The sequence below is a fragment of the Corvus cornix genome, chromosome 4A (genome assembly GCF_000738735.6).
Source record: "Corvus cornix cornix isolate S_Up_H32 chromosome 4A, ASM73873v5, whole genome shotgun sequence".
Taxonomy (NCBI): Eukaryota; Metazoa; Chordata; class Aves; order Passeriformes; family Corvidae; genus Corvus; species Corvus cornix.
The window spans coordinates 13,779,470-13,806,028 of record NC_047058.1 but is presented as its reverse complement, the minus strand read 5'-3'; the positions used below and the strand labels follow the sequence as shown (position 1 = coordinate 13,806,028).

General features: G+C 40.8%; 1 protein-coding gene across 7 annotated transcripts in view; it reads left to right on the top strand.

The window, feature by feature from the left end:
* Nucleotides 1–26,559, top strand: part of AFF2 (AF4/FMR2 family member 2) — a 336,131-nt gene that overhangs the window by 271,951 nt on the left and 37,621 nt on the right. For 4 of the 7 annotated variants that reach the window (XM_039571744.1, XM_039571745.1, XM_039571743.1 and 1 more), the window contains exons 10-11: nt 22,839–23,055; nt 23,572–24,591. In XM_039571744.1, the coding sequence (XP_039427678.1) occupies nt 22,839–23,055; nt 23,572–24,591 (1,237 nt within the window). The remainder of the gene's footprint in view (nt 1–22,838; nt 23,056–23,571; nt 24,592–26,559) is intronic. The other 3 variants (XM_039571748.1, XM_039571746.1, XM_039571747.1) reach the window with 2 other exon arrangements.

The following is a 26,559-nucleotide window of genomic DNA, read 5'->3' as shown; positions in this document are numbered from 1 at the left end:
GAACACTCCCCTCCTCACTGGGTGTTCCTCATTACATTTGTGAATACCTGACTGTTTTATTTTGCTGTGGCTGAGTTACCTGGGTCCATGTCTTAAATTCATAACGTTCGTCAAAGTAAAGGTAGAGCCATAGGCTTGTGGTTTGGCCCCAAAAAAAATTGTCCTTCTGTGCATAAAGGCCTTCCTGACTCATTTTTATGCTGTAACTCCATCAAAGACTGTTTTTTCTTGGCCTGTAACCATTTTACAATGATCAGACTATTAAGGAAAAGTGCATATCTCCAACACCAAAGCCCAAAGAAGTTAGTTTTGTTATCAGTTTTTTAGTGTCCCCAGGAGTAAATCTATCCTCTGCCATCCTCTCAAGTGGGAACTCTGGGAACAATCTCACATACATTTTTCCATTTAGGTTCCCATGTGCTTTTGTGTATTTGCTCTGACCTTATGTTGGGAAGATTTACAAGTTACTGGCAGTCATCTTCTCCATACTTTTTCTGTGACCATAATTCAGTGGAATGGAAACATTCCAAGACAATTAGAAATGCAGTCCATATAGCAACCTGCCTTCAGAAATTTGGGGTAAAACACTAACTTTCTTTAAAGAGGCAAACCCCATCAAGAAAATGGGGTTATTGAAAGTCCTGAATCTCCTCTTCATAAGCTTTACACTTTGTTCGTACACTAGACTGCATCTTAAATATAAACCTATCATCAGGTTTAGCAAATCAATACCACAAGAGTGTGAAATGGTCCCCAGAAATCTCCAGAATGCCATTTCACAGTAAAAGCAATTGAAAAAGAAGCTGCAGTGGAATATCTTATGAGATAGCCATTTAGATCACAAAAGGATCATAAAAGTCAGAAGCAGTTTGTTTGAAGCTAGGTTCATAATATAACCATACAGAGCTTGCTGGGAAGAAAGAGGAAAATTGCAAACCAATTTGTGGTTACAGCTTTTTCTGTCAATTCTACAGGGATTTAAAACTTGTAAAAGGTGGAACTTCTGCCATCTTACATTGCTCAATGAGAAAGAGATAGCTATAATCATAGTAGCTAAACAAACACCAATTATTGAAAGGCAATATAGTCTTCATTAACTTCAATGCAATTAGCACTTCTTCAGTTCATTTACTACTGAGCAAGGTGGTGTCACACAGTGGCATTTGTCAGTAATAATCTGAGCATCTTTTGAGGCTTGCCTTCCTATATTCTCATAATACTTCTTCAGTGAAGTTTTCATACTTTATGCACAGTAAGGACACCAATGAAAGCATTAAAAGGAATGTTTCTGTGAGCAAATGCCACCTGGGCATGCCACCATGTTTCAAACATGTTTGTATCACAAAACTACATATTTCTTAAAAGGTGATTGTGTTTCAGTGCAGGGTTTCAGTGCAGCAGAGCATACTGGAGGAAGTCGTATGTCACAAAACAAAAAAAAACACAACTAATTTTGTCACACCCATTAAATTCTACAAGTGTCTTGTGCACACCCTTTGATTTAATGTGTAATCTTTGTCCTTTGGTAAGAGCTAACAGATGGCCTGGCCATTGAGAATGGTTCAGGTCAGACTTAAATCCCCCAAAAGGTTGAAAACTTAATTACGTTGCAGTGGCAAGTCCTTTACTATTTTCCTAAAAAGCCTTCATGATTCATGGTTTATTAGAAGCTAATATGGAGCCAGTCTACCTTCTTCTTTTCTTCTTTTTTTTTAAAAAAAAAACTAGACAATAAAAATAGCTTCTGTTTATTCTTCTGCTAACCTTTCTCTTTAAAGAGTGGTACTGCTTTAATAAAGATATAGGAAATGAAATTTTAGCTATGTTGCACTCAATCAGATTACTTTGTACAAATGAAAAGTAATGGTGCCTCCTTTAATACCATTAGAAGGATGGATATTGCAGGATTCTTTTCAGATGGCCATGCACTGGCCATTAGATGCCTTTACCCTTTTGTGACACCCTGTGCTGTGTCGCTGGGAGATCTCTCAGTGCTGAGCTGTGGGCACTGGAGGTGCAGGGATCAGATGCTGCCAGACTGGGACACTTCCACTTTTCCTCACTGCTGCCACCTCAGGAGAACCCAGAGCCCAGGGCAGGGAGCAAGCCAGGGCTGGGCTGAGCAAGGGGCTGTGCATGAGTGTGCCTCATGCCCAGGGATGGTCCCCAGGGTGCTGCCTAGTATGATCCAGGAGATCATGAAGCATTATTCAGTTATGCAGGATCAGGTTCTGACTGCAGTATTTTAAGTGATGTCAGTCCTAAAGAGTTCCCATCTCTACAATGGAATAAAACCACGGAGGCTGCACTTTTTCTCTTCCCTTCTGGATGGCCACCACAGCGAGGACACCCAGCTCACCAGCTCTGGGACACCATGTGGCTGCCCAGTTGTGGCAGCACTACAGGTTTTTGCTGCCCACCCCTGTGTGGCATTGCCAGAGTCTCTTCTCCATGCAGATTCCCAGTTGCTGCCATGCTGGGACTCCGCAGGAAGCAGGCATGAGGCAGAACAGGCCTCCAGCAGCTCCACAGTGGGACAAGTATTGCCCTGGGATCAGGATAACACAGAGTTGTGCTTCTGATTTCCTAAGCTGCTGCTGTTCACTCCTCAGCAGTTCAAGTCCTGGGCTGTAGAACACTGAATGAGTGCTTGAAGTGATTAGGCATTATTTATCTATGTTTATGAACAATGCATTTCATTTATGTCATCATTTACTGCACATACTGGGAAAGTTATTGGGCTCTTTGGGCAACTTCTGTTCCAGCAAGTGAGTGTGGCATTTTTTTGTCTTACATAACCCTCCATTTATCTCCCAGAGCCTGCTTTCTGCATCACCACTTTTTTATTTCAGTTTTACGCATATTTTTGTGTCTGAAGCAATGAGAAAAAAAAATGACATTAAAACATCTGTTCTAATCTATTTATCAGAGAGGAGCAATTACAAATAGCACTTTACCAATTAATTAGTAACCTTATTCATCATATACACTCAAATCATGCTAAGGCAGCTTCTTTTCCTTTACATGATTTGCACCATTTTTATCACCTTATGTGACTGATGCTACTGAAATAAATTTCTCAACATGGCTCAGAAAGACAAAGGCAAATTATCCCTTTCCCCAAGTGAATGTTAATGAGCAGGAGGCTGGTGTGCATCATTGCTACCGCTTCTAGCAGTGTCCCTTGTTGCAGGCTGAAAAAAAAGGAAATCTTAGATGCCACTAGAAAATCCTTTGCCCTGGTTTTTAGGGAGCCAGAACACTCAATCTCTGTTGGCCACATCAGGGCGAAGGTCAGTGCAACGCTGCACCTGGGCTAACCACCATGTGAGAGAAGTTCACAGTGTTTAATAGCAGCAAATTCTCCTGGCTATTTAAGTTGTCCACAGGCTGGACACAAAGGACCACAGCTGCTACTGATAGTTGGTCTGTCATTACACATCTAATGCATTTACTTCTTTAGATCAGCATCATTTTACACCAATTAACGGTTTGCCCCATGAATCAAAACCGTTTCTGGTGTATCTCTATTAATTTCTTTGGAGTTGCCCCAGCAGAGAATTTTGCTCCAAAACATTCTAAAAATAGAGAAAGCTGACAAGATGATAAGAGGGAATAACAGCTGAAGCCATGAGGTAGAAGACATAGAGAGAAGACAGACAGTTTGTGACTTTGGGGTAAGTGAGCTAATTCTCCAATGAAAGGGTTTGGGTTTTTTAATCCTACTTATTTAATGTAAATAAAATTTTGCCTTGCATAGCTAAGCTTATAGCATTAGACTTTCAGAGTAGGGCCAGGAGTCACAGGAGTCAAGATGGTGTAATCCAAAACAATTCAAGTTTAGTGAAGGAAATATCTATTACATTTTGAAAAATGCTTCTTTCTAACTCAGTGTTAGGACTTGAGTCAAACTTCTTAGTACTAACACTGACTTCTAGAGACAGTATTGACAATGAGGAATGGGCCTAAGGGCCTGTGTCAATGACATGAATCTGTTGCTCATGTTTTGAGGTAAAGGTTAGCCACTTTACAGCCACCAGAAGGATTTGTAGATATCTTCTCGTAAAGCTGTGAATACTTCCAGTAAAGCTGAACTGAAAGAAAGAACAAGGGTCTGATGCTTCCCTATGAAGTTGCGGAAGTTTCGTGGTTTTGCATCACTTTTTTGTACTTCAGAGCAGCAGCACTTTGGGGGTATGATTTGGGATCAGCTCCAGCCCTCAGTCAAGTTAATGTGAGCTGGATCAGTTCCTCCACAACAAGCAGTTGTAGTTCAGTTCTGTGTGGAAACAAGCAAATGTGATGGAACACATCCCAGGCAGCTACGGTGGGACCTTCACACTTCACATTTTGCAAAAGGCAGCTCTTCACTGAGCACTTAAAAAAATCTTTAAAATGTGAAGTGAGTATAACTGATACAGAAGTGTCTGGCTGGGTTGTGAATAGCCTGAAATCATTTTTCTCTGAGCGGCAAACAATACTGGGCAGTGCAGTGCAGGCTGATAGAGATGGTGACAGGGATGTTTCAGGGATCAACATCTGTTACCCAAATGGTCTGCATGGCCAGAAAGGAGGGAACATCTCTCCAGGAGATAGTGTGGGCATTTTTAGGGTGAGTTCCCCCTGTGCTGTGGGAAGTAAATCTGTGGCAAATATCAGTATGGTAGGTACATGTGTGGGAGAACTGGACAGGAACATGTGCAGGCATTTAACAAGATATAAATGGTATCCTGGATGTCCCTGGTTGCATTTTACTGCAGCAGCAGTCTGTGTTTACAAAGCAGGAGAAACTGGAAAAGTCTAATCCAGTGGCCTAAAAACAATACTTGAAATAGGAATCCTAATTTTCCATACTTGCCTTTTTTCCCAATAATCTCTGTAGTATTGGTCAGACAATTCAGAACTTTCCAGCCTGTGTGCCAAGATGTAGACATCCTAAAAATCCATACAGAAACAAGAAGTACTAAAATATTTACTTGGGATTTGGTGAATTGTTGTGGGAAATGCAAAGGAATTTGGAATAAAGCATTTTGTTGAAGACTTCATATATGAGTGTGTTCTCATATATGAATAATATATACATTCTGCATGACATGCCAGTGTGCACAAGAAAAATACTTGAATAGTTACATTACTGCAAAACCTAGATGTAGAGAAGAGCCTAGAAACTCTTAGCAGATTCCTCTTGGTCTTCTTGTGAAAGTGTGTGAAAAAACCTGTAACTATTGGTCATGCATAAGAATAAGGAAAATCCTAGTGTAGTCTGAAAAACTGACAACTTTTTACAGAAAATAAACAGAAACATATGAATTCAGCTATATTAAGTGCTTTTTCATAAATATCTCCAACGAAATCAAATATTTTGACAGACTTGAAAGCAACACACTTTTATTAAATTGATCGAAAAGTTCCACAGGCTTTGCATTGCACTGCACAAGACATCCCTCACAGACAGGATGCAGCCAAGTTAAGGCTCTCAGCAGGGACTACACTCTGGACTTAACTGATTACATAAAACATTTTCAGTCATTTTAATGAAACAAAATATTTCATTGCAGATGAAATTAACTCAAAATATTTTACTTGAATTTTCCCAATAGAAATGCATTACTTTGGATGGGAGTTTGAAATTTTCCTGTGCGTAGTAACGCTGATTTTAATGAGAACTTGTTTTTGTCAGGTTATCCTGGGGGAGAATTTCTAAGAGCTCTGCTATGATTTCCATAGAAGAGCTAATTAGGATTGTACTTCCCAAGATGGCAGGACCCCTGGCTGTGACACAGGATCAGGCCAGGGGCCTCTCCAGGCTGGGAATTGGGGCAGAGCTTTCAGGTGATTCCGCTTTGCCAGCAGTGGAGGGTGAGGAGCTCTGCAGATGCTCAGCTGCTGCTCGGCTCAGGCAGCTGGAGCTGATGTGACAGAATAAAGAGGATTTCTTTCTAGCCCATTGGGCCTGGGGTGATTACTGAACACTACAATCAGGGTCTTTTTCTTTTTCTTTTTTTTTTAAGTTTGATTGCCCTTGCATGAGGCTGGAAGGCAGAGAAAGGGCTGTGGCAGTACAGATTCCTGTGATCTCCCCTTGCCATGTAATCAGAAGAGCTCTGCAATTGAATATTTTGCAATAATCACTGCATTTTCAATGGGGATGATATAAAAGCAAATATCAAGGCCTCTGGCTGACAAAAGCTGAATACAGAGGGAAAATATGAAAATAGCAACTTACTTCAGCAATAAAGAGAGTATATTTTATACTGCAGTTTTTCTTTTTGTTAAATCATGACTTTCTAGTAAATGACATCCCAGAAGATATTTATCAAAGCAGGAAAGCACTAGAAAGGAGCACCCTGCATTCACTTTAATATTTCTCCTTTTCTTCTGACATTTTCTTGCCTAGAGATCTAATTCCATTAAATATGTACATTTTTGACTGGAAGACTTCTTCATGTATCTTTCAGATGAATCTTAAAAGTACATAAGGTCTGTAGGGCAGGTTTTTTTAAGTGCAAATGAGGCGCACAGTAGAATATTGTCTGTGAGGCTTTTCAAATTATTTATATTCCTGCAGTGCTTTACCTTTCTCTTTCTGTGATAATGATAAGGAAGAAGCGAGACTCCAATGCACCTTCTGTGGAACACTGTCAAACAACATTAGTCATATTTAATATCTGACGTGCAGGAACTTACTTTGGCTGCTATCCATTTTTATTTGATTTATTAGACGTTATCATGTCTATACCTTTCTCTGATCCCACAGCGTATCCAGGTTTTAAAGCCTGGTAGGCCCCCGATTGGTCAGTGTGTGAGCCCCATTATGCTCTTGTGAGTGGATATAAATTAACATTCCCTCATTAGGCCTACTTTGCAGTACATGGGAATCTGCTGTAGGAATAATGACAGCTAAATGCTCTGCTGGCCCCCAGCCATGCCCACCTGTGCTGTTCTCCTCCAGCCTGTTTCTGAGGCTGTGTAGAGCTGCGTTTGGCAGGGCTGGGGAAGATGCACCCTCGGGGTGCCTTGGGTTCTGCAGGTGCTGGTAGGGGCTGACAAAGTGGCTGCTGTCCCCATGCCACCTTTGAAACAATGACCTAAGAGCTTCAGATTTGGTATAAAGCAAAGGTCCTCCCATTTAAGATTTCATTGCCTTCTCATAAGAATTTGAGTGAAGGGTGTTAATCCTGGTGTCCCAGCCAAATTGCCACTTAAGTAATTATAATCTGCCTGTACTGCTGTTAGTGTCACCCTCCTCCCATTATCTTTCTGCATCTCAAGCCTTATTTTAGATCCCACATTTAAATAACTTATCCTCTCCGTCATGCAGTGGTCCTAGCTCTGCTCTACCAAGAACTATACAGAATTATGCTGACATAAAGATGATGATGGTCAGACATTGCTTCCTCTGCTTGAGTTGAGATTTTCAGTGAATTAAATTTCTGTAGAGTAGGGAGAGTCTTCAGCAGAAGTAAGGAGTGATAGAGTGACCTGTTAAGTCTCCCTAGCAGGAATCTGAGGGCCGAGTAAGTCTTCCTATAGCTTTTGCTGGGCCAAATGTTTATACCTTCCATAGTGTTACCTAATAGTAATCTTACAAAAAATTGTGTGGTCAAGGGCCATGTAAAATGTAAGGCCATCTTCAGTCCACAAACTCTGGGCTACTCCTTCCTATCCAAACAAAAATGTCAAATTGTTCATGAGTCTCTACTTCTCCTTCCCTGGCTGTGGCTACTTGTGTTCTTGTATGTCCTCAGCTCTCCTCTCAAGACCTCACAGTTTTTCTGTCCTATTTCAGACTTTGTCTCACTGCCCTTTTCATCAGTTGCTTCCTTAAGCTCTCATTTTCTTTTCCCTTGTGAATTCTTCCTTAAAGCCACACTTGCAAATAATCTCTTTTTTGTGTTCGATGCCCCCCACATGTAGCATCATGGGTCTTGCACAACCCAGCACTGGAGCACTGTTGTCGCAGGTTCGAGGTGTGCCACAGAGGCTGGGAAGGTACCCCATACCCACACCAAGCCAGTGCTCACACTCCCCTTCTCTTAAAGCATAGATTCTATTTCCCCTCATACATTGGCCAGCTTTACTGAGAAGAAAGAAATGGCAGTGGCAAGTTGTCTTGCCTATCCCACTTAAATATCTGTTCTTCAGATGATGAGCAGCTCCCCCACGTGTGACCAGCAGCGGCTAAGCTGAGCAAGATGCACAGAAAATGTCTTTCTCCTGAGTCTCCTTTATTGCAGTACAGAAGTGCAAGTGACTGCAGGGATGGCTGCACTGAGTGCGTGTTTGTACAAGTCAGACAAAATACAGCAGAAATCAGGACTGTACCTAGTCCCAGAGATTTGAACTATTCATCTCAGAGTTGATACATTTTCCAGGAATTTAGTTTACTGCTTGCTTACATGTTGCAGCCCAAACCTCGACAAATAATTGACACCTGTGTATTAAGACTTGGCACACTCCTAGGGAAGAGCAGTACCTGTATATAAACTCTGTAGCTTTGTGGTTGCTCTTGGAACTGGTCTCCATGTTAGACTTGGAGCTTGAAGGCCGGCATAATTTTGGTCTCCCCCAGGAAAACTCCCTTTTGTTCTTCATCCTTGCATATGTTGTTTTGCTGTTGAACTTAATTCCATGTGTAATCTGTTGTGATAATACTGCCTTCACCTCAAGTTCCTGAAGTGGATTTGAACTGGTAAGTGCTCTCAGCTTCCTTCAACTTCTTCGTCATTCTCCTCTTCCTCTTCCTTTTTTTCCTTTTTTCTTATTCTACTTTTATTCCTCTTTCTTCTTTTCCTTCTCCTTTTCCTTTTCATTCTCCTTTTCCTTTATCCATGTGTGGCTAATTGACCACACATCTGGAAGAAATTATCCACTGCTGCTCAGATTCCTTCAGGTTCCCTGGCTGGGAGGAGGATTCTGCCATTCATCACTAAGTCAGACACTGTGAATGGGATGCCACTTTGTCCCTCACTGCGAACTCAACCCCCTTTAGAAGTCTGTAGGATTATCCTGTGTAAGTATGGTCCCCTCCAGTGTTGCCAGCCAGTTTCTAATGTAGTAAAACCCTCAGCCCTGCAGCCCAGTGAAATCCCAAGCTTTTCTTGAAGGTCTGTTTTTGCGGAAGTTCAGGAAAGTAGTTGTCTTTCTTCAATTTTTTGTTTGTTGCACAGGATTATTTCCTCTTCCCAGGTCTTGACTTTCAAGTGGCAGTAAGATCTGCTGTTTTAATTGTACATGGCTTTTGACAGAGGTTAATTCAGAGGATAAGTAATCTAACTTAATCTAACTTTGGTTGCTGTGAGTTTTGAGAAATCATATTGCAGGTGTTGAATTATAGCTGAATCTTTGACATGCTCAAGGGATTCTTGTGCCTGCTGACTTCTGCAAAGTGTAGTCCGATAGCATCTCCTAACAGCTCGATATATTCCCAGGAGTACTTGAACTGAGGCACTTTTAGTTGCACTGCAATCAGTGGGGGCAGGGGGGGTAAAAAAAAAGTGCCTTTAACACTGAGACTGGAGGAACTTCCCCTCCATGTTTCCTTCCAGCCTTTGGGCTGCCTGGCGGCTGCTCTCCACATACTCCATCCCCAGATGTTTTGATAACATCTCTGCTGATAAGTACTAGCAATATATCAACAAATAAAAGTGCAAAGTAAATAATCACTGTCACCAGAAATATATGGTTGAGACAGCACGTTTTGAAATATGCAGAGGTGAGAGTTTGTCATCCTCAAAGAGCCCAGACCCACGTACACACTGCCATATGGCTGCAGGCACCTGTGGGATCCAGTAAGAAGACTGTCAGCAGTTTTTCATTTGCAAGGTGCGTGCATCTCTTCATGTATTCCCTGTAAAACATCTGAAGACAATGGGAGAGGCATTAGCAAGATAAATACATGGCCAAACCCCAAAGAGAGAATACAGATTGGTTTTAGGAGAAAATAATTAATTATATTTTGTGCTTAACAGCCTACCACAGGAAACTGGTTGAGAGGGGGAGTGATGCTAAGTGTGAAAGCAGTTCTTTTTTCACGAGGTTTTCTCTGCCTGAATCTCATCAAGCCAAAAAGAGCTTCTCTAAGACTTCTTGTCCCCACTACATAATGGTTTCATCCTTTGTTTTCTTTTGTTCCTGCTTCCTCCATTGACAGCAGCCTGAGGGAAGAGGGGTGGGGTATTATGTTGCTTCTGCAAAAATCACTGTAGGAAGAATAGCCAGAACATAAATGATACTGTTTTGGCTTCTAAAGGGTAAGCAGGTGTCTTAGGAGTCCCAGAAGAGCGATGTGCAAGCTTGTACAAACAACCTCCGAATCACGCCTGTTTGTTATTCACACAAACAGAGTTGAAACTGTCTGAATTCCTCAGTTCCCAGAATTCAGATGGTGCACAATGGCCCATAATGAACAGCACCTGTGCTTACCTCAATTACTACACAGAGCTGAACAACAGCAAGAAGGGCTTTCAAGAATATTTTTTCAATAATAGATTTAGTTATGTCTTTCATAATTGGATTCAAAAGCTCAAAATTTCATTTTGCAACTTGTTCATGAAATTTGTATGAAAAAGTCTGGCGTTTATTCAAAAGAAATACTCTATGAACAAGAAATTGCAAAACAGCCAACTGCTGGTAACTAAGCAGCCAAATTATAGTCCATGCACTTGGCAAATACACCATCTTTTTTATTATTTCAGTAATTGAATTTCTGTTAAAGCGTGGAGCATAATTTAACATCAGGAATTTATTTATAATACAATAGTGTTACAGTAATAAATGCATTATTATTGTCACTTTTAATGGAGTCTTATGTATTCCCTCAGAGACTATGTGGCAGACTCTGAGACAACCACTGCATCAGTGTTGTTTGTAGACAATTGAATTAATTGGAGACAGGGTCATTAACTCGACCTGAATACCTCTGATTGCTTCTGTAAATAAGGTTAGAGAGCAAATGGCTAATCTTTGTTGTCATTATAGATTCTTTTTACATTTTCACACTGCCTTGTATATTAAGATCATTTTGCTAAGCAGCTTTCCAGGCTGTCGTCGTGTTTATGGTATTGTCTTGCATGGCATACAACCGTAATTGTATCAGACTTACATTTCATTTCCCATATCTATATAAAACATGATACTAGAGAGAGACCTATTCTGAATTGCAGCACATAAAAACCATTGGACCAACAAATTAATAAACCAAAATGAATAAGCTGTGGCATTAAAAAATAATCAAATCACAAAACAAAAGTTGATTTTGTTTGCTTTTGTTTGAAAATTCCAACCTGCAAGACTTGCCAGGGATAATATAATGAGTCCATTACTCAGTTGGGAACATGACCTGCAAGGCCAGCTCTGTGTATACCAGCCTGTGAGTTAAGTGTTATCCGGACTTTTGGCATGGATTCTCTTGGAAAATGAGCAGCAGGCTGTCTATTAAAGCACAGATAGAACACAGATATTTCTCAAGGAGAGATCCAAAAAAGGGTTGTGAGCATACTGTTCCATTTCTCAACAAACTTAATAAAGAATGTAGCCTCAGAGTCCTAGGAAGGCATGTGTCAGAAACAAGAGACACCCTAAACTTGAGAATGTCAGGTTCACATTGAACTCAGGGATACCAGCTTGTCATCACTCCCATATTCCACCCTATACTTAAAAAAATACTTTGCTTTCTCAGAAACAGCCTTGTAAGTGGAAGAAAACAGCTGGCAGTGCCTTATAATTTGCCTGCTATTTGCATGTATTTCTTTCATTCTAAACTTACATTCAAGATGGGCTTGAACCCAAACCCCAGATATGCAGTGTGAGTTATCTACACTCAGGAGCCAAGTGTGGGATCCTGAGTCCATCTGTAGCCTAGACGTTAAGCGATGTTGTATGAATTCAGATTCAAAAATAACAGCCTCTCCACTTCAAAACTCGCAAGTAGAGCTTTCAGCTTCAAAACTTTGCCCATGTCAAACTCCATTGACAGTGTGTTGGTGCAGGAATCCAGCCTGACTGTGGTGGGAGGAACATGCTGCCACACTATGCTTTCTCTCAGCATTCTCTGCACAAATCACTTATAAAAACATTGAGGGACGTTGCTTCACTTAAAAAGCAAAGGAGGAAACGGAGTAGTGAATAGGCGCTGAACTGCTCCCGTATTTTGAAGGCATCATCTGAATTTACTGACTGGCCTTGTAGATTTTGCTGTGCAAAAAAAGAGGGATCAGCCAAACAGTGTTATTACTGGGCAAGATCCAACTTAGTACTGATCTGAAATTCAGGGTGAGCTTTTTAGCCCTGGGCTAGAGTGTCTGTGTCTGTCCCTGCGTTTCTTCAGGGATGCAAGCATTGATGATGTTCACCTTAGACCTTGCTGTTGAAGCAATTGGTTGTGCTCAACCTTGGACCATTTATGTTACAACCTGCTGTAGGGGCTGACTTTGGAGCACTGTCCTTCATTAATGTAGCTTTATTGTCTGTGATATCCCAAATAGTGCAGGTGAAATTCTAGAGGGTGGGGTATTTTTTAAGTGTAAAATAAATCACTACTTCTCCACTTCCCTGTTGGTAGAGTGACATCTCGCTACTGATTTTTGTAATTAATGAGCAAAAGAGTTTCATGTAATCAGTAACCTCCATGCCACACTAGAACATTAAGAGGTTGGGGCTGTCTAGGGAGATGTGTGAAGAGCACATTTGCACCTTACTAAAGGAATGCTTATCAAGTAGAAAATAATAGAAAGTGCAAGAGTGATCGAACTTTGCCTATTTACCTCTGCATCCATGAGGGGTTTGGGTTTTCCTGACCTTTGCTTGTTGGCAGAGCTTCACCAAATCATTGCTGATACAATAACCCTTCCTGAGTCTGGGGAAAATGGGTGGCGGTAGTGTTGAAAAGTCCATTTCTGGTCACTCAGGAACATAAATGTCCAGAAAGAAAGCATCTTAGGTGGAAGGTTTTTAAGAAATAATAATATAACTAATCCTAAAGATCTAAATAATTTTGTCCATATTGAAAGGTCACGTTTTTCAGCACTCCCTTGACAAAACCCACTTTATGCTCAGGATTGTGGTCACACTTTTCCTGAAGCCCTCTTGGGGAATACAATGTTTGCACACTCCCAGGCAGATGTTAAGTGCCCCTGTCAGGCATCCCAGTTTCTCAGCCTGGGTTAAGAAAGAAGGCAGTGTGACACTTCAGGAAGACATCCAGTGTTAATTCTGGCAGTCCCAGTTGCTCTTTCCTGTCTAAATGAAAGCTGGCTTCAAACTTGTCCTCATCCTGCACACAGGCAGTGCAGTCCCTGTGTTTGCACTGTTTTGGCTTGGCTTCCGCAGAGTCAAGTGGTGCTGAGCACCACCAGCTCCCTCTGGCAGACATGGAGCTCTGTTTGCCCACAAGATCCCAGCAAGAAAGTGCAGAAGCTATTAGGAACTTCCTTTTATTTTGGGATTGATGTAAAAGGTGGAAAGGAAAGATTTTCGCCAGATAAGGTTACAGAATTAAAGATTCTCTGTTTCCTTTTGCTGTCATTCAAAATAACAAGCATAGAAAATTCTGTTTAAAATAGATGAGCCTTTTGACTTAAAGGGTTTTCATGTCAAAGATTTAAGATGTCAGGTTTAAGCATGACAGTGATAGTATTAGGCAAAGTATGAGAGCAGATACTTGTAGCAACTGTCATTTTTTTTCTGACTGTTTATTAATGGTCTTTTGTGATTTATAGTGAATGTTGTGAAGGATTTTCAGGTCCATTTATCACTCAGAGAAGCACCTTTTTTTTCTTAATACCTATGTATGTCATAATTAAGGGTGGATGCTGCTTAAAGATTTAGCTCTGTTCTTAACATAACATCCTTCAAGATGATATTTAATCCTAAGTAGCTTTGATACCATTTTAAGTCTATAAAGCAAAGTATTATGTAACTGGCTAAAATCAGCAGCATTAAAAGGAGATCATATTAAACAGAAATATACAAAAGGTTAAGATTTTCACTGCAAATGGAGACTTTTACCCCATTTTACAATGAATTTTAAGGAAGATACCTATGTTTCAGCATTCAGCTTTATTAATATTTTACTAGACAGCTTTCTCCTTGTTCAAAAAACAAGTCGTGTGCTGAAGTACATCTTTATATCCATGAAAGGCTCTGGTGGTGTGCCATAAATTCATCATGTGCCTTTAGGAATACTTCTTCAAAAACTATTTCAGAGTAATTGCCCATTATTAATAATGATGATTCCTTTTTACTGTTATGGCAGTAGCAGTGAAACGAAGTGTCTACTTGTGGTTTTCATGAGTGCCTGTGTACTTCTGTGGTCCCTGTTATTACAAATTCAATCTGATGAACGTAAATATGCTTGGAGTCTCACAATACTGTATGTATTAATAACAGGGCAAAGTGCCAGGAATTCAATTATTTTGCCCATTGAATCCCAGGGAGACACAGGAATTGAACCAGTATTCTGAAGTGTGGGACTGGTTCTGTAACCACGGGGCTGTCTCTCTTTACAAAGGTGCAGCAGTCATCTCCACAGAGGTGGATTATTTGTGCCTTAGTCATTTGAGTACATGCCTATGAGCCACCCATGCCTGTAGCACCAATCCTGCTGTTTCATGCTTTCTACAGTGCATAATGCATGGAGATTGCTACCAGTTTGTGAGCAGCTGAAGCTCATTGAGTAGAATATTACCCAATTTGTTCTGATTGTACTCAGTTTTTATCTCTGCCCCTTTCTGTATTGCTTGTTCTACTCATCGTGCTCCTGACAATAACCACAGTTGGAGCAATCTTGGGTCTTTTCTAAATAAGGACAGCATTAACATCCTGTAACAGGCTTTTTTTCCTCCTCTTGCTTGCGTTCCCAATTCCTCTCCCCTTTGCTCTGGTCTGAAACTGGTTGTATTGCTGGTCTGCTCCCAAGGGATTCCCCTAGAGAGGAGACCCTCCAATGGTTTCGTGAGCTCATGTAGGACACTTGTTCAGTGCGCAGGTGTAAATGACTGCATGTGTGCTGTAAAGATCTGGAAGATCAGGATATGCCTTTTGGCACCTTTTCAAGCTCAGAGGAGTTGTTTTACATGGGGAAAGAAAAAACCCTCCTACTTTCTAATGTTTTCTTACTCCTTGGTTGCTCAGCATAGTAAAATTAGCTTTCCTCAGATAACAGATGAGACTGGAAATGTTGAAGAGTTGGAGGTGTCGTGTGGATTCATCTGCACCAGTGTGATTTGGTGCCATAGCCCACAGTTCTCTTCCCACTGGGCTCTGCAAGCTGTATTCTGTTTTCAGTTAGAACTGAAGCAGAACTGAGTTAAAATGAGAAGGGTAATTCTTTTAGAATGTTACGTGCCCAAGTTTCTGCCATACATGAATGAGAAAAAAACACAACACTTTTCTTTTAGAGGTTCTCTTTGGATGGTTTTTATCGTGACCACACTTGGACTTTCTGCTGTAGTAAAGAAAATCAAAGTGTAAATAACTGACTCATTAAAAACCATTTTATGTTAACTTGAAATTGTTAACAGTAGAGGGACAAATATGTGCTTCTACACTTCCACAGAAGATTCACAAAGTGTACTGAAAGATGCAGTATTCCAGGATTTCCTTTGCGGAAAATAAAGAAGTTCCTGTGTATCAATCCTCATATCTAGCTTGATTCAGTGGGGCAATATTGATATAATAAAGTGGTTCCATTTACATCAAATGAGACCCTTTGGAGTCTCACAGGAAGAGAGAGTATTCTTGTTCTTCCAGATGCCAGGCAAACAGTAGCACATCAGGGCACACTACAAATAATGCTCTCTGACACTTGAATCTATTCACGAAAATATTGTACATCAAAAAGCCTACATACATTGCATTCCCTGAATAATATCGTGCTCACAAAATTGTTTCTAAACTCTGAGGTGAGTGGAGTGATGCATGCACGAATCATGGATACAATATTGCTTTTAATATGCAAAATCCCCTTCTCTTCCACATCAAGTGTGTATAACAGCGCTGTGATATTGGAAGGAGAGTGATTACCATACCAATAGTTCAGAAAGTTTTTTATGTGCACCATTAGAGATGTGGCATTAAAATTCCTCCTCTTCTGTTTGTTTTTTATAATGTCATAGTTTGGTATGTTACACCTGTTCTTTATCGCAGGTGTGATGGAGTCAGAACTTACTGAAGACCAGGAATAAAACCTAGAAAAGTGTCAGAATAGGACAGGAGAAACAGTGCCATGGTTAAAGTCACATTGCAGATGTATATACACAGTTCCACCTAGGATTTGTGGCTAATGTAATTCTTTATTGGAAGGCTTTGACCTTGTTACGGATTCTTGGCAGCTTTTCCCCACTCTATTCATTACTAATGCAAACTGTCAATCACTTTAGTTCTGCTTTGACATAGATTGTGGCTCATAGGAGTTAGCTCTGTCATTCTTTTTATTTCTTTCATCTTTACTATCCTTTTTTATGGTCTTTAAAGCTGGAAGTATAAAAGGGTTATATGTATATGAAAAAAATCTGTTTCAGTAACTCTATCAACCTTGTTATAAACAGTCTTTGATTAAAACAGTTACTTTTAAACACAGAAAAATGAGACTGTGGCTTTTTACATACAACATCTTGTAAATTACCCTCCCCCTCAAAATAAATCAGAACTGCTACTTGCATTACAGTGCTCAGCATTGATACAGGCAGATCAGCTGCCACATCGTGAATAACATATTAGAGACATTTTCCCTTTCCATGTGTTTTGACATGAGAGCCATCATAAGTGATGTCTTACTACATGTGCTAATGTTAGCTGAAGCAACAATTTCCACACCTTATTTCATTTCATTGACCTGGGTGCTGATTAATATTTTAAAAGCCTTGATACAGGTTTTCAGTTCCTGTGTCAACCCAATCTTTGAAAGTTTAGATTTGAATTCTACCAGCCTGATGTTAAATAATTTAATACTAACCAGTGGAAAGGCAGTGAACAAATCATCCAGAGCAATCCTTTTCTTTAAAAAGCAATCTAATGGCAGTCGTATATAAGTTTGAAGATAAAGATATGAACAATTCATTATAAAAAAAATGGCAGCTCACTTTCAAATTAGAAGAGAATATTACTTCCTGATAATGGTGTAAGAATAGAAGAGAAATAAAACTTCGTTATTGAACAGTTATGGTATTAAATTCTGACACTAAATATTAATCTGCTAGGTGCTGCTCTATTATTATCTGCTAGAATAATGAAACAGCCTTTTTTATGCAGAATTCAGTGAGTCCAGTAACTCCCAAGTAATGCCCATCAGGTTTGCAGGTTTTCTGTAGAAACAGATCCAAAGGAGAGATAGGGCTGGCTTCTAAACAGCTTGAGAGGGTTTGTTCTTCTGTCTCTTCAAATAAAATGTAGGGAGTGGAACTACAACAGTATGCAAACAAGAGCAAGTGCTGTTTGCTCTGGTAGATGCTGCAGTGTGGTTGAGTGCACAAAAGTCTTGATCAGAGCTGGGCGCCCAATTTTCAGTGCCCTTTGTAATCAGACTCTTTGTTCTCAGGAATCTGCATTTTAAATAGGCAAGCCAGATTAAGGATAGGCCACATAGCCTCTCTTTTACTCAGCAGGAGCTGATGCACAGACATATTTTCTTCTCAGACACAAAGCAAAATTCATCTCAGTCCCAATCCAGTGCCTCAACAGGAAGATCAGGCACTCTGTCAAGCCTGTAGTCAGTTTTCCGGCATAGACCTTGCCCTTTCCAGATTTCATTGGTTGAATTTTCCCTAAATATAGGCTTGTGCAGTAAAGCAGCCTTTGTAGATTGCTGCTTCTAATGGAAATACATTACCAGTGTGGATGTACTGTTGACTCACTGGTCACTTCCCTTCTACAATTTCCCACTGCCCAGCAACACTCTGCTTTCTCTAAGTTTACATTTTGATTTCTGAGTAGAGCAGTGGAACAAGTGGCCAATTCATCATTACCCTAAAAAGGAGGGGTTGGAATGAATAAACCTATTGTTGGAGAGCAGCATCTATTTGCCAGATTCTCTTCACAGCAATTAATATGACTACATCTAATTGGGAGAAGGTTCAGGGAGATAGCTAAGGACTTGTTAGGAAGTTTTGTTCCTTGATGAGTTTTACTGCGGTAGTCTGAATTATACCTTTTTTTTTTTTTTTTACATCTGTATTTACAAGGTTAAAAGTTTATTATTTTTCTTATTAGAGGTTAATGAGCTTGAGTATTTCACATTATCTTTGTTGTAGCTAGCAGGTTTAATTTTGAAGATCATTTATAACAACAGTAGAGTAAATTATATGTTGAAAACAATATAATGGTCTAGATGACAACAAGAACAAAAAAAGCGTAAGCCATGTATCAGGCCTTTGGTTCTCTATGCAGCATAATGATCCAGACACATAGTAATTCTATGTCTGCTTTAATTGGCTTTGGAAAAACAACCCATGACTTGAAAAACAGACGAGCTTCAGGCTGACATTTGAATTTGGGCAGATCACCCATACGAGTGAACTGCAGTGAGAGAAAGATGGTTGGTATGTGATGAGGTCAGTGCAGCTCCTCACCAGGAGCCATCAGCAGCCACACACCTGCAAGTCTCAGCTGCTCTGTAGTGAAGTTTGAGCTCAGCAAGAGCTGAAAACTACTCCAGGTACTGGTGGTACTGGTGGTACTGGTGGTTGTCCCCTCCTTCAAGGCATTTTTTGTCTCATACTTTGTGGCCATGCTGTGCGCAATCATCAGGGACAAGGGAAACGCTTGCTCTGTGAAAGCACAAGAAGGGAGATGGGTGAAGGTGCTGCAGAAGAGCTTTCTTCCAGATTGCTTCCAGATGTGCAGGTCTCCTCTGTCAGAAAGGATCCCAGCTTAGCAGTCTGCAGGCAGCTGGAGACATCATCATGGTGACCTTTGCAAGGGACAGAGGCCTCGTTCCCCTTTCCCCTGCAGTGTGGGTGTCACTCCAGGGCTCTCATCTCCACAGCACAGGAGGAGCTCCTCGGGACAGGGGTGAGCAGGCACTGACCCGTCTGGCCTGAGTCCCGGGGGTCTCCCTGCCGAGCCATTGCACATCTCTGCTCTGGGTCAGGGCAGAGCTCGTCTGACTGCCCTGCAGGACTCAGCTCAAGTGCTGAGCACAGGGCTTGGAAAATGAGGAGAACAAACCTAAAAGGAGGGCAAAGCTGATGTTTCTATTAACTGCAGAGAGGCCTTGCACTTGGAGAATGTGACAGGCCCACACTGAGTATGAGGATGACTGTAATACCTCGGCTGTTTGCTTTGTGTGTTTGCCTTGCAAGCTCTTTGGCCCAAGGACTGTGCCTCATCATGTATTTACACAGATCCAGCACAGCAGGTCACTGGTCTCAGTAGGGGCCTCCAATCTCAAGTGATAATAATGAACTGGCTTTCTTCTAAGTGTTATTTACCCAAACAATGCTGTGTTCCATTGTGCAGCATTGTTTTTATTAATTTTTTTTTTCCAGTTCACATGAAATAAAAACATTGTCCACTCAAACACTGAGGAACAATATGAGTGCTCATCTCCTGCTGGGAAATAAAAATTCAATAGTTTCAAATATCAGTCCTTCCTGCCCCCTTTAGTCACTTTGAGGACTTGTGTCTGATGATAAAATGCTTTAAACCCGTTTTAAACCTTGTCTGGACTGGCATTCCTTGTCTGGATCTTAGCAACATAACAAAACTTGCTTTGAAAGTCTCTTCAAGAGGCAACCCCCAGTACCTATGTGAGGAAGCCCAGTTTATTTGTATAACAGCTGCTTGAATTGCAGAATCTAGCCCAACGTCTTTCAAAACATGATTGAACTTTAAATCTGCAGAAATCTCTGGAAAGAGTTCAAACCAAGTATTTTTGAACTAAGAGATGCATTTTATTTAAGGAAAAAAAATCACAAAAGGCAATCCAGAATATCTACTAAACTCATTTTATTGGAAGCAAAGATTTCTTTTTCATGCACTTATTTGTGAAATGTATGTGTACTTTTTTTCTTCTCTGCTGAACTGCTTTGTAAGAAGTTGATTGTGCTTGTATCTATGTACAAGGATCTGTCTTTAGTATGGTGAGATGCTAAGAAAGGCATTTTGGGTCTTATCTAATTGTTTTGCAAAGCATACACAGTTGCTCTCAACCCAAAGCACATGATGAAAATGAATGCTTCTACTTTAGTAATGAGGATCAGCAATGATGCCTTCAGCATGAAACTGCCCAGTGTAGCCAAGGCATAATTTTATTATCCCAGATGAAAGACAAATATGACCTCATTGTATTTTGTATGAAAAACATTATTTTGAGCCTGTCTGGTTCCTGCATGCTTGCTGAGCTGTGTTACTCAGTAATGTTTGGCACACGGTAGCTTTTTCTGAGGCTGGTGTGCAGAAAGAAAGAAAATAAGGCCAGATTGGAGCTGCTATCTATTTCCATGGTTTTATTCTGCCCTTTGAGTTCTTTGTCAGACAGTTGCAGTCTGCTCCAGAACAACTCCTGTTGTTTTGTGAGCACATCCCAGCTACAATGGTAGTCCCAGCGTGCTGAGAGGTAGGTTGTGTTTAAAGGCTGGAAAGGTCTGGCTGGGGCACTGCCTTTCCCTTCTTTGATCTAATATAAGAGGTGTTATTCTTTACATCAGTTGTCCTAATGAGAGCAGACGTGCCAGCCCTGAGAGCAGAGCATGTCCTTAGGCAGATGTGCACAGATGTGTGAGCAGCCCCACACACACCCCTCCGTGTGGAGGTCGCCTGGGCACAAACCACTGCAGAGAAGCTCTCAGATTTAGGGGAGAAGTCATTTTTAAATTAAAACTTCAGTCTTCTGATAATTCCATAAATAACACTTTTTTTCAAGGCTGGTGCTTCATTCTGGCATTATAGAATGGAATTCCCATGTCTGTCTCCTCAGTTTGGGTATCCTTGTGGTATTTTCTGTTTTATTCTATTCTTCTTGGAAATATTTGCAATGAAATAGAAAAGCTCAGTTTTCATCTATTATTAGTTTTCCAAGTAGAAAATACAAGACCAAAATTACAAGATACTGATGTGAAAGGCAAACACCCTTACAAAAACATTTCTCCACTTTTCTGTTTCCTTGTTTACTGTTAAAAAAATTGCATGAAAAATGTGTTTTCTTGCACTTTCTCGAGCTTCACTGAAAAGGAGGGGTAAAGGAAGAAATACAAGTGCACAAATGGTTTTCAAAAATAATTACATTAAATACAAAATGTAAGATCCATTTTAATTCAGCAGTGGTTAGTTTCCCGTAATACTTTTGGAAATGCCTATATGTTTTCATCATCTGTTCTTTGAATTGCCTTTTACTTCCAGTTGAAATTTTCTGAGGAGCTCTACTTGAGTCAGTTGAGTAAGGAGCCTCTAGAAGAATTAAAAAAAAATTAAAAAGTGTATGGACTTAATGAGCAACAAAGTTAGTGATCTGTAGCAATTACCCAAGTGAGTAATTTTGTTTCATTAATGCACCCTAAAGCACCAAGCTGTTTTGTCAATGGGCACTGCAGGGCCATTGCAAGGCTCAAAGAGACAGTTTTGTTACCAACCGCGGTGTAAGCGATAGGTTTTACCAACAAGGAGGGAGAGAAAGTAGCTTAGTGTAAGAAGAAAATTAAAGTCCATCTATTATTGTCACAGAAGCCAATGGCAATGCTTGTAAAGATTCTAGCAGAGCAGGGTCACACATCAGTTTGTTCTGGCTTTTCCAGTTTTTTTCTTTTTTTCCTGGCTTTTCCAGTTTCTTGGTTACTGTGGTTTTTTAAGAGGCCATCTTGATGCACAGAGCATCTTGGTTTGAAAAGGGAAGGAAGGCGTGTACTTGGCTTAGTTGAATCCTTCTTGGAGGAAAATAGAAAAGCAGATAGAAACAGAGGCAAAGCTGTATTATATCTTGTAGGCATCTATGGATCACTCAGTATGGGACACACACAGTGTATGATATATTAAGGTGAAGTATTGAATATCCATAAAGGTGTACTAGCAAATGGTGTCAATTTTCAAACACTTTGCTTTGTCAGCTTCACAAATTTAAAATCAATCATCAAAAAGTCCCTGTATAGATCAGCTGAGGAGACATAAAACCTTATGGTTATCTCCCTGACAAAAAAGTTGAAATTAAAGATGAGTTTATAAAGACTCAGACTGGCAGAATTCTGTAGTGCTAAAAGCTGGGGTCATCTGACCTCGGATTAGAAACAAATGCTGAAGAAAAACAATGACACTCAGCACACTGCTAACAAATACATCTTGGAGGACAGTTGAACATGCAGAAAAATAGGTTTCACAGAGAGGCTTATTTTCAGCATGAATGCTATTTTCTCACTGCATTATCATAAATATGAGAGGGAAAAAAGCGATAAATAAAAAATTCTTGGGCACTCCCTGGAGGCTTGTCAAAAGTACGTAGTTTTTGTACACTGCAGTGTAAAAGTATTCATTAAAATTAATTTTTAAAATGTCCTGTCCAATATTAGTTGCCTGATGTCCTTCCTTTGGTCATAAATTATAAATGAACTGGCAAAAAATGAAGAAACCATGATTCCATTATTGAATTATTTAAGTGTGATTGTTAGTTTTTGCAATCATTGGCCTAATAAGCTCAGGCTTGTGACACTGAAGTGTTTCTTACTGGAGGGTGATGATGATGGTAATGTTATTAACATAATCAATGTGTCCCATGAGTCACAAACCCAACCAGCTCCTCTGGTGACTCCACGGTGGCACAGCCCCTGGAGCTCTCATGGGTCTGCACTGCAGGAGAGGGAGGTGACGCTGAGGACATTCGGTGTGAACGGGGTTCACTGGGTGGTTTCCCCCAGGGCAACACTTGCAAAAAGCCAGGAGCACCCTAAGAGAGGCTCTTGTCCCCACAGCAGCCTGCCCGTGCCAGCGGCACACGCCACCGGCTTGGCCCATTCCAGCGGCGGCTCCGGCAGCTCCAGCGAGTCCGAGAGCAGCTCTGAGTCCGACTCTGACAGCGAGAGCAGCTCCAGCGACAGCGAGTGCAACGAGGAGTCGCGCAGTGCCACGCCAGAGGTACGGCCATCGCAGCTCTCCCCAGAGGGGGAGGCGTGGAGGGGAGCAAAGTCCTGCTCCCTCTTAGGGGGATGTTGGAGTTCTGTGCTGTTTGATGCTGTTGACTTCTTTTCCCTTTGCTGTTTCACATGTGTGGCTCACATACTCATTCTAGGTTTTGGAAGAATCTTTCTGGCCTGCATTTGAATTGCTTTAAAGAAATATTTAGATTTTTGCCAGTAGCTAGAGAAGATTTTATTGACACAGTATTCAGCTGGGACTAAGGAAAGGCAACATGACAAAACTATGTCTTCAGGGACTAGCTAAACTTTTTAGTTGTATTAAATTTCTCCAGGGCCACATTGTAAACCAGATAAGGAAGCCTAATTAACCATAAATACTCCATAAATACTCCCATAAAACTAGCAGTCACCACTAGTTGACTGAAATAAAAGGGTACATTAAAAAAGTTCTCTTTTAAAGGGAAAAGCACTGCTTCTGTCTGAGATTTGTTCCTTGTCATCCTTCAATCTGCAGCCCGAACCCCCCTCAACAAACAAATGGCAGCTGGATAAATGGCTAAATAAGGTGAACCCCCACAACAAGACCATCATCAACAATCAAAATGAGCCTCACAGCGAGAGCAGCTCCCAGGCCCAGAGCAACCAGCAGGCCGAAGGGCCAAACAAAGGGAAGCTCAACAGCAGCCTGCCCCCGAGCGATTCCAAAGACCGGGCGATCCTTAGTCCCATCCGAGAGAAAGCCAAACCACGGGTTGCCCAGAAAACCCCAGAGGCAAAAAGCTCCAAGCAGAAGTCACCAGCTCATAATGAGCCAGCTTCACAAAGGACTACTGGGAAAAAGCAACCCAAAAAGGTAGAAAGGACTTCCAGTGTAGAAGAGTATAACTGGCCCAAACCAAATAATACCAGCAACACTCCCAAAGAAAAAGACACACAGGAACCCCCCGAGCAGCCAAAGGTTCGAACTAAAGCAGCAGTTGGGAAGACAGCTCCAAGGAAAGAACCACGAACTAGCACAGGTCTCACTTCAGAGAAGAAAAAGTACAGAGGCCCCAGCAAAATTGTCCCAAAGTCCCGGGAATTCATTGAAACGGATTCATCTACTTCTGACTCAAACACAGACCAGGAGGAGAGCTTGCAGGCGAAGGTGCTGCCAGCCTGCACTGGGTCTGGCACTGGTGTCAAAGTGAAGGACTCTGGCAGTAACATCCTCAGCGTAAGTAGCTTAACGAGCAATGGCAGCAACACATCCATCGACCAGACCAGCAATGACCTGGAGGAGCAGCTCTTTTCTCCTATCCCAATTGTACAAAATGAACTTCTGTCCCCACTGAGAGAATATGAAGAACTCAAATCTCTGTGGGTGAAAATAGACCTTAGTTTACTCTCTAGGATACCTGGACAGGAAACTTTTGAGACCACGTCTGTGAAAAGCGAACCAAGAGAGGCAAATGTGAAACACAGGCGACCATCTCGAGAGTCCCCTACCCCAGCAGCTGAAAAACCCTCCACAAAATCCAAAAGGAAACACAAGGTAAGTCACTTTCATTGTTTAAAGGAAAACACTTGAGTTTCTGTGCACCCTGGAAGTCAGGACCACAGGCAGTGATTCGTCACTGCACCTGCAGCTGGGCTATGGGGAGGCATCACAGCACTGAGGCTTTATTGGTTTTACAAAGGACAGACATTTACAAGTGCACTCCAAATTAACATCAGAAACTAGTAAAAAGCAAACCCCAGCCGACAAAATCAATAAACAATGTATTTTTTGAGATTTGTCTTACAAGCTTTTTCACTGTGTTTGCTCACTCGCCTGTTAGTTTCCAGTGCTCTGTAATCTGCAGAAAGTGGTGATTTCATATTGGTACAGTTTCAGCCATACTCAGAAAATGTGACTTCTGTTTGGAAGGGAGGGGTTCATTGTCTGCAGAATTCAGGCATTTTCACTGCTGGTTTAAACAAGCTTCATCAAAGTCAATGGAATGGTGCTTGCTTATGCTCCTGGTGAATTTAGTTTTTATATTGTTTTGTGGTAAAAACAAATGTGATTCATAGAAATATAATTTACTTAACTAGCTGCTTTCTCTACACAGCTACCTGAAAAAGCAAATATATTTTGACTGAAGGCATTATGTTTTATCATGTGTTTTATGTTATTTATGCCCAAGGGTACCCTATCTTGTGGGATATGACATTGCACTTCAAACTAAATGTGTTTTCAGAAAAGAAACTGAAGTTTTATGTCCTAAATGAATTTTTGTAGTCAGTTTTTCCAGCTGAAATGCTTGTACTCTGGTCTGCCTGTGAGAAGTCATCAAAATGTATTTTTTTTATACCCCAAATTTTATAAATCATCGTGAATATGACTTCAGCTCTCTGTTGCGATGGACTTCTTGAAATCCTGAGTTTGAGCAGTCCAATGGTACGAGAGAATTAATGCAAGACAATGACAGACGATGCCAGGCAGACACAGGGTCTGCACCCCTGCCTAAATGAGTCACTGCACTGGCTCCTTCCCTGTTGAATTAAGTGGAAATAATCACATGAGTAAACTCAGCAGGTTTCTATTCAATATATCTTCTAGCTGCACACTACAGAGATGCAAGAAGGAAGGAGAAAAAAAGAGGAGAGGGATGTATAAATGTCCATACTTATGTGTATGTATAAGTACACCAGGGTGCATATTAACTATATATTAATAATATAAATATATATATATATATATAAATTTATATATAAATAATTGTTCCTGGGTAACTTAGTGGAGTGTCTGTATCATGGAGAAGGAATCTTGACTAAAACACAACTGGAGTATTGGCAACTAAAGTGAGGGCTCCCAGGGGAAAAAACAATAAGGGGGTGTTATATGAAAGTTGGAGCCTCATAATTTCCTTAACTGAGACTTTGATTCAGGAAGTAACAAAATGCAGAATCTTGCTCTGGGCCTGTGCAAGCATAAGCTGGACTCTGATCAGCCCCTTCAGTTGCAATGTGATTGTTCACGCTAGCCAAGGGGAAACAAGCCAATTAGGATAACTTGAGGGTATACCAAGAGTTAAAGCAGGGTAGGGAGACACTAATTTGTGTTTCTAAATCATGCTATTAAAAGATTTATTTTATCCATCTACTAGTGGGCTCAAGGCTGATATGAAGGTTCCAGCGACAGAACAATAATCAGCTTTGCTTGTGTCATCCTAGGTCAGGCACAAAAGTCATGCATCAGGGAGGCTTCCAAAGCAAATTTCAAATGAGCTATTGCTGTTAATGACTACCCCAGCTCAGTCCTCTACTCCTAGTCCTGTGAGGAATACTTACTCAGAGAAGTTTTCCCATCAACATCTATTAGGTCAATGAGTAAAAGCTATTTACTTGAATAAGGTTTGGTGCTATCAAGTCATTGCATCTGAATTATTAATTAAATTCCAGTGCAGTACAGAAGATAACTTTAGCACATGAGACATTTTGCTTCCTAATTATCTCCTATGTCACTTGTTACATAACT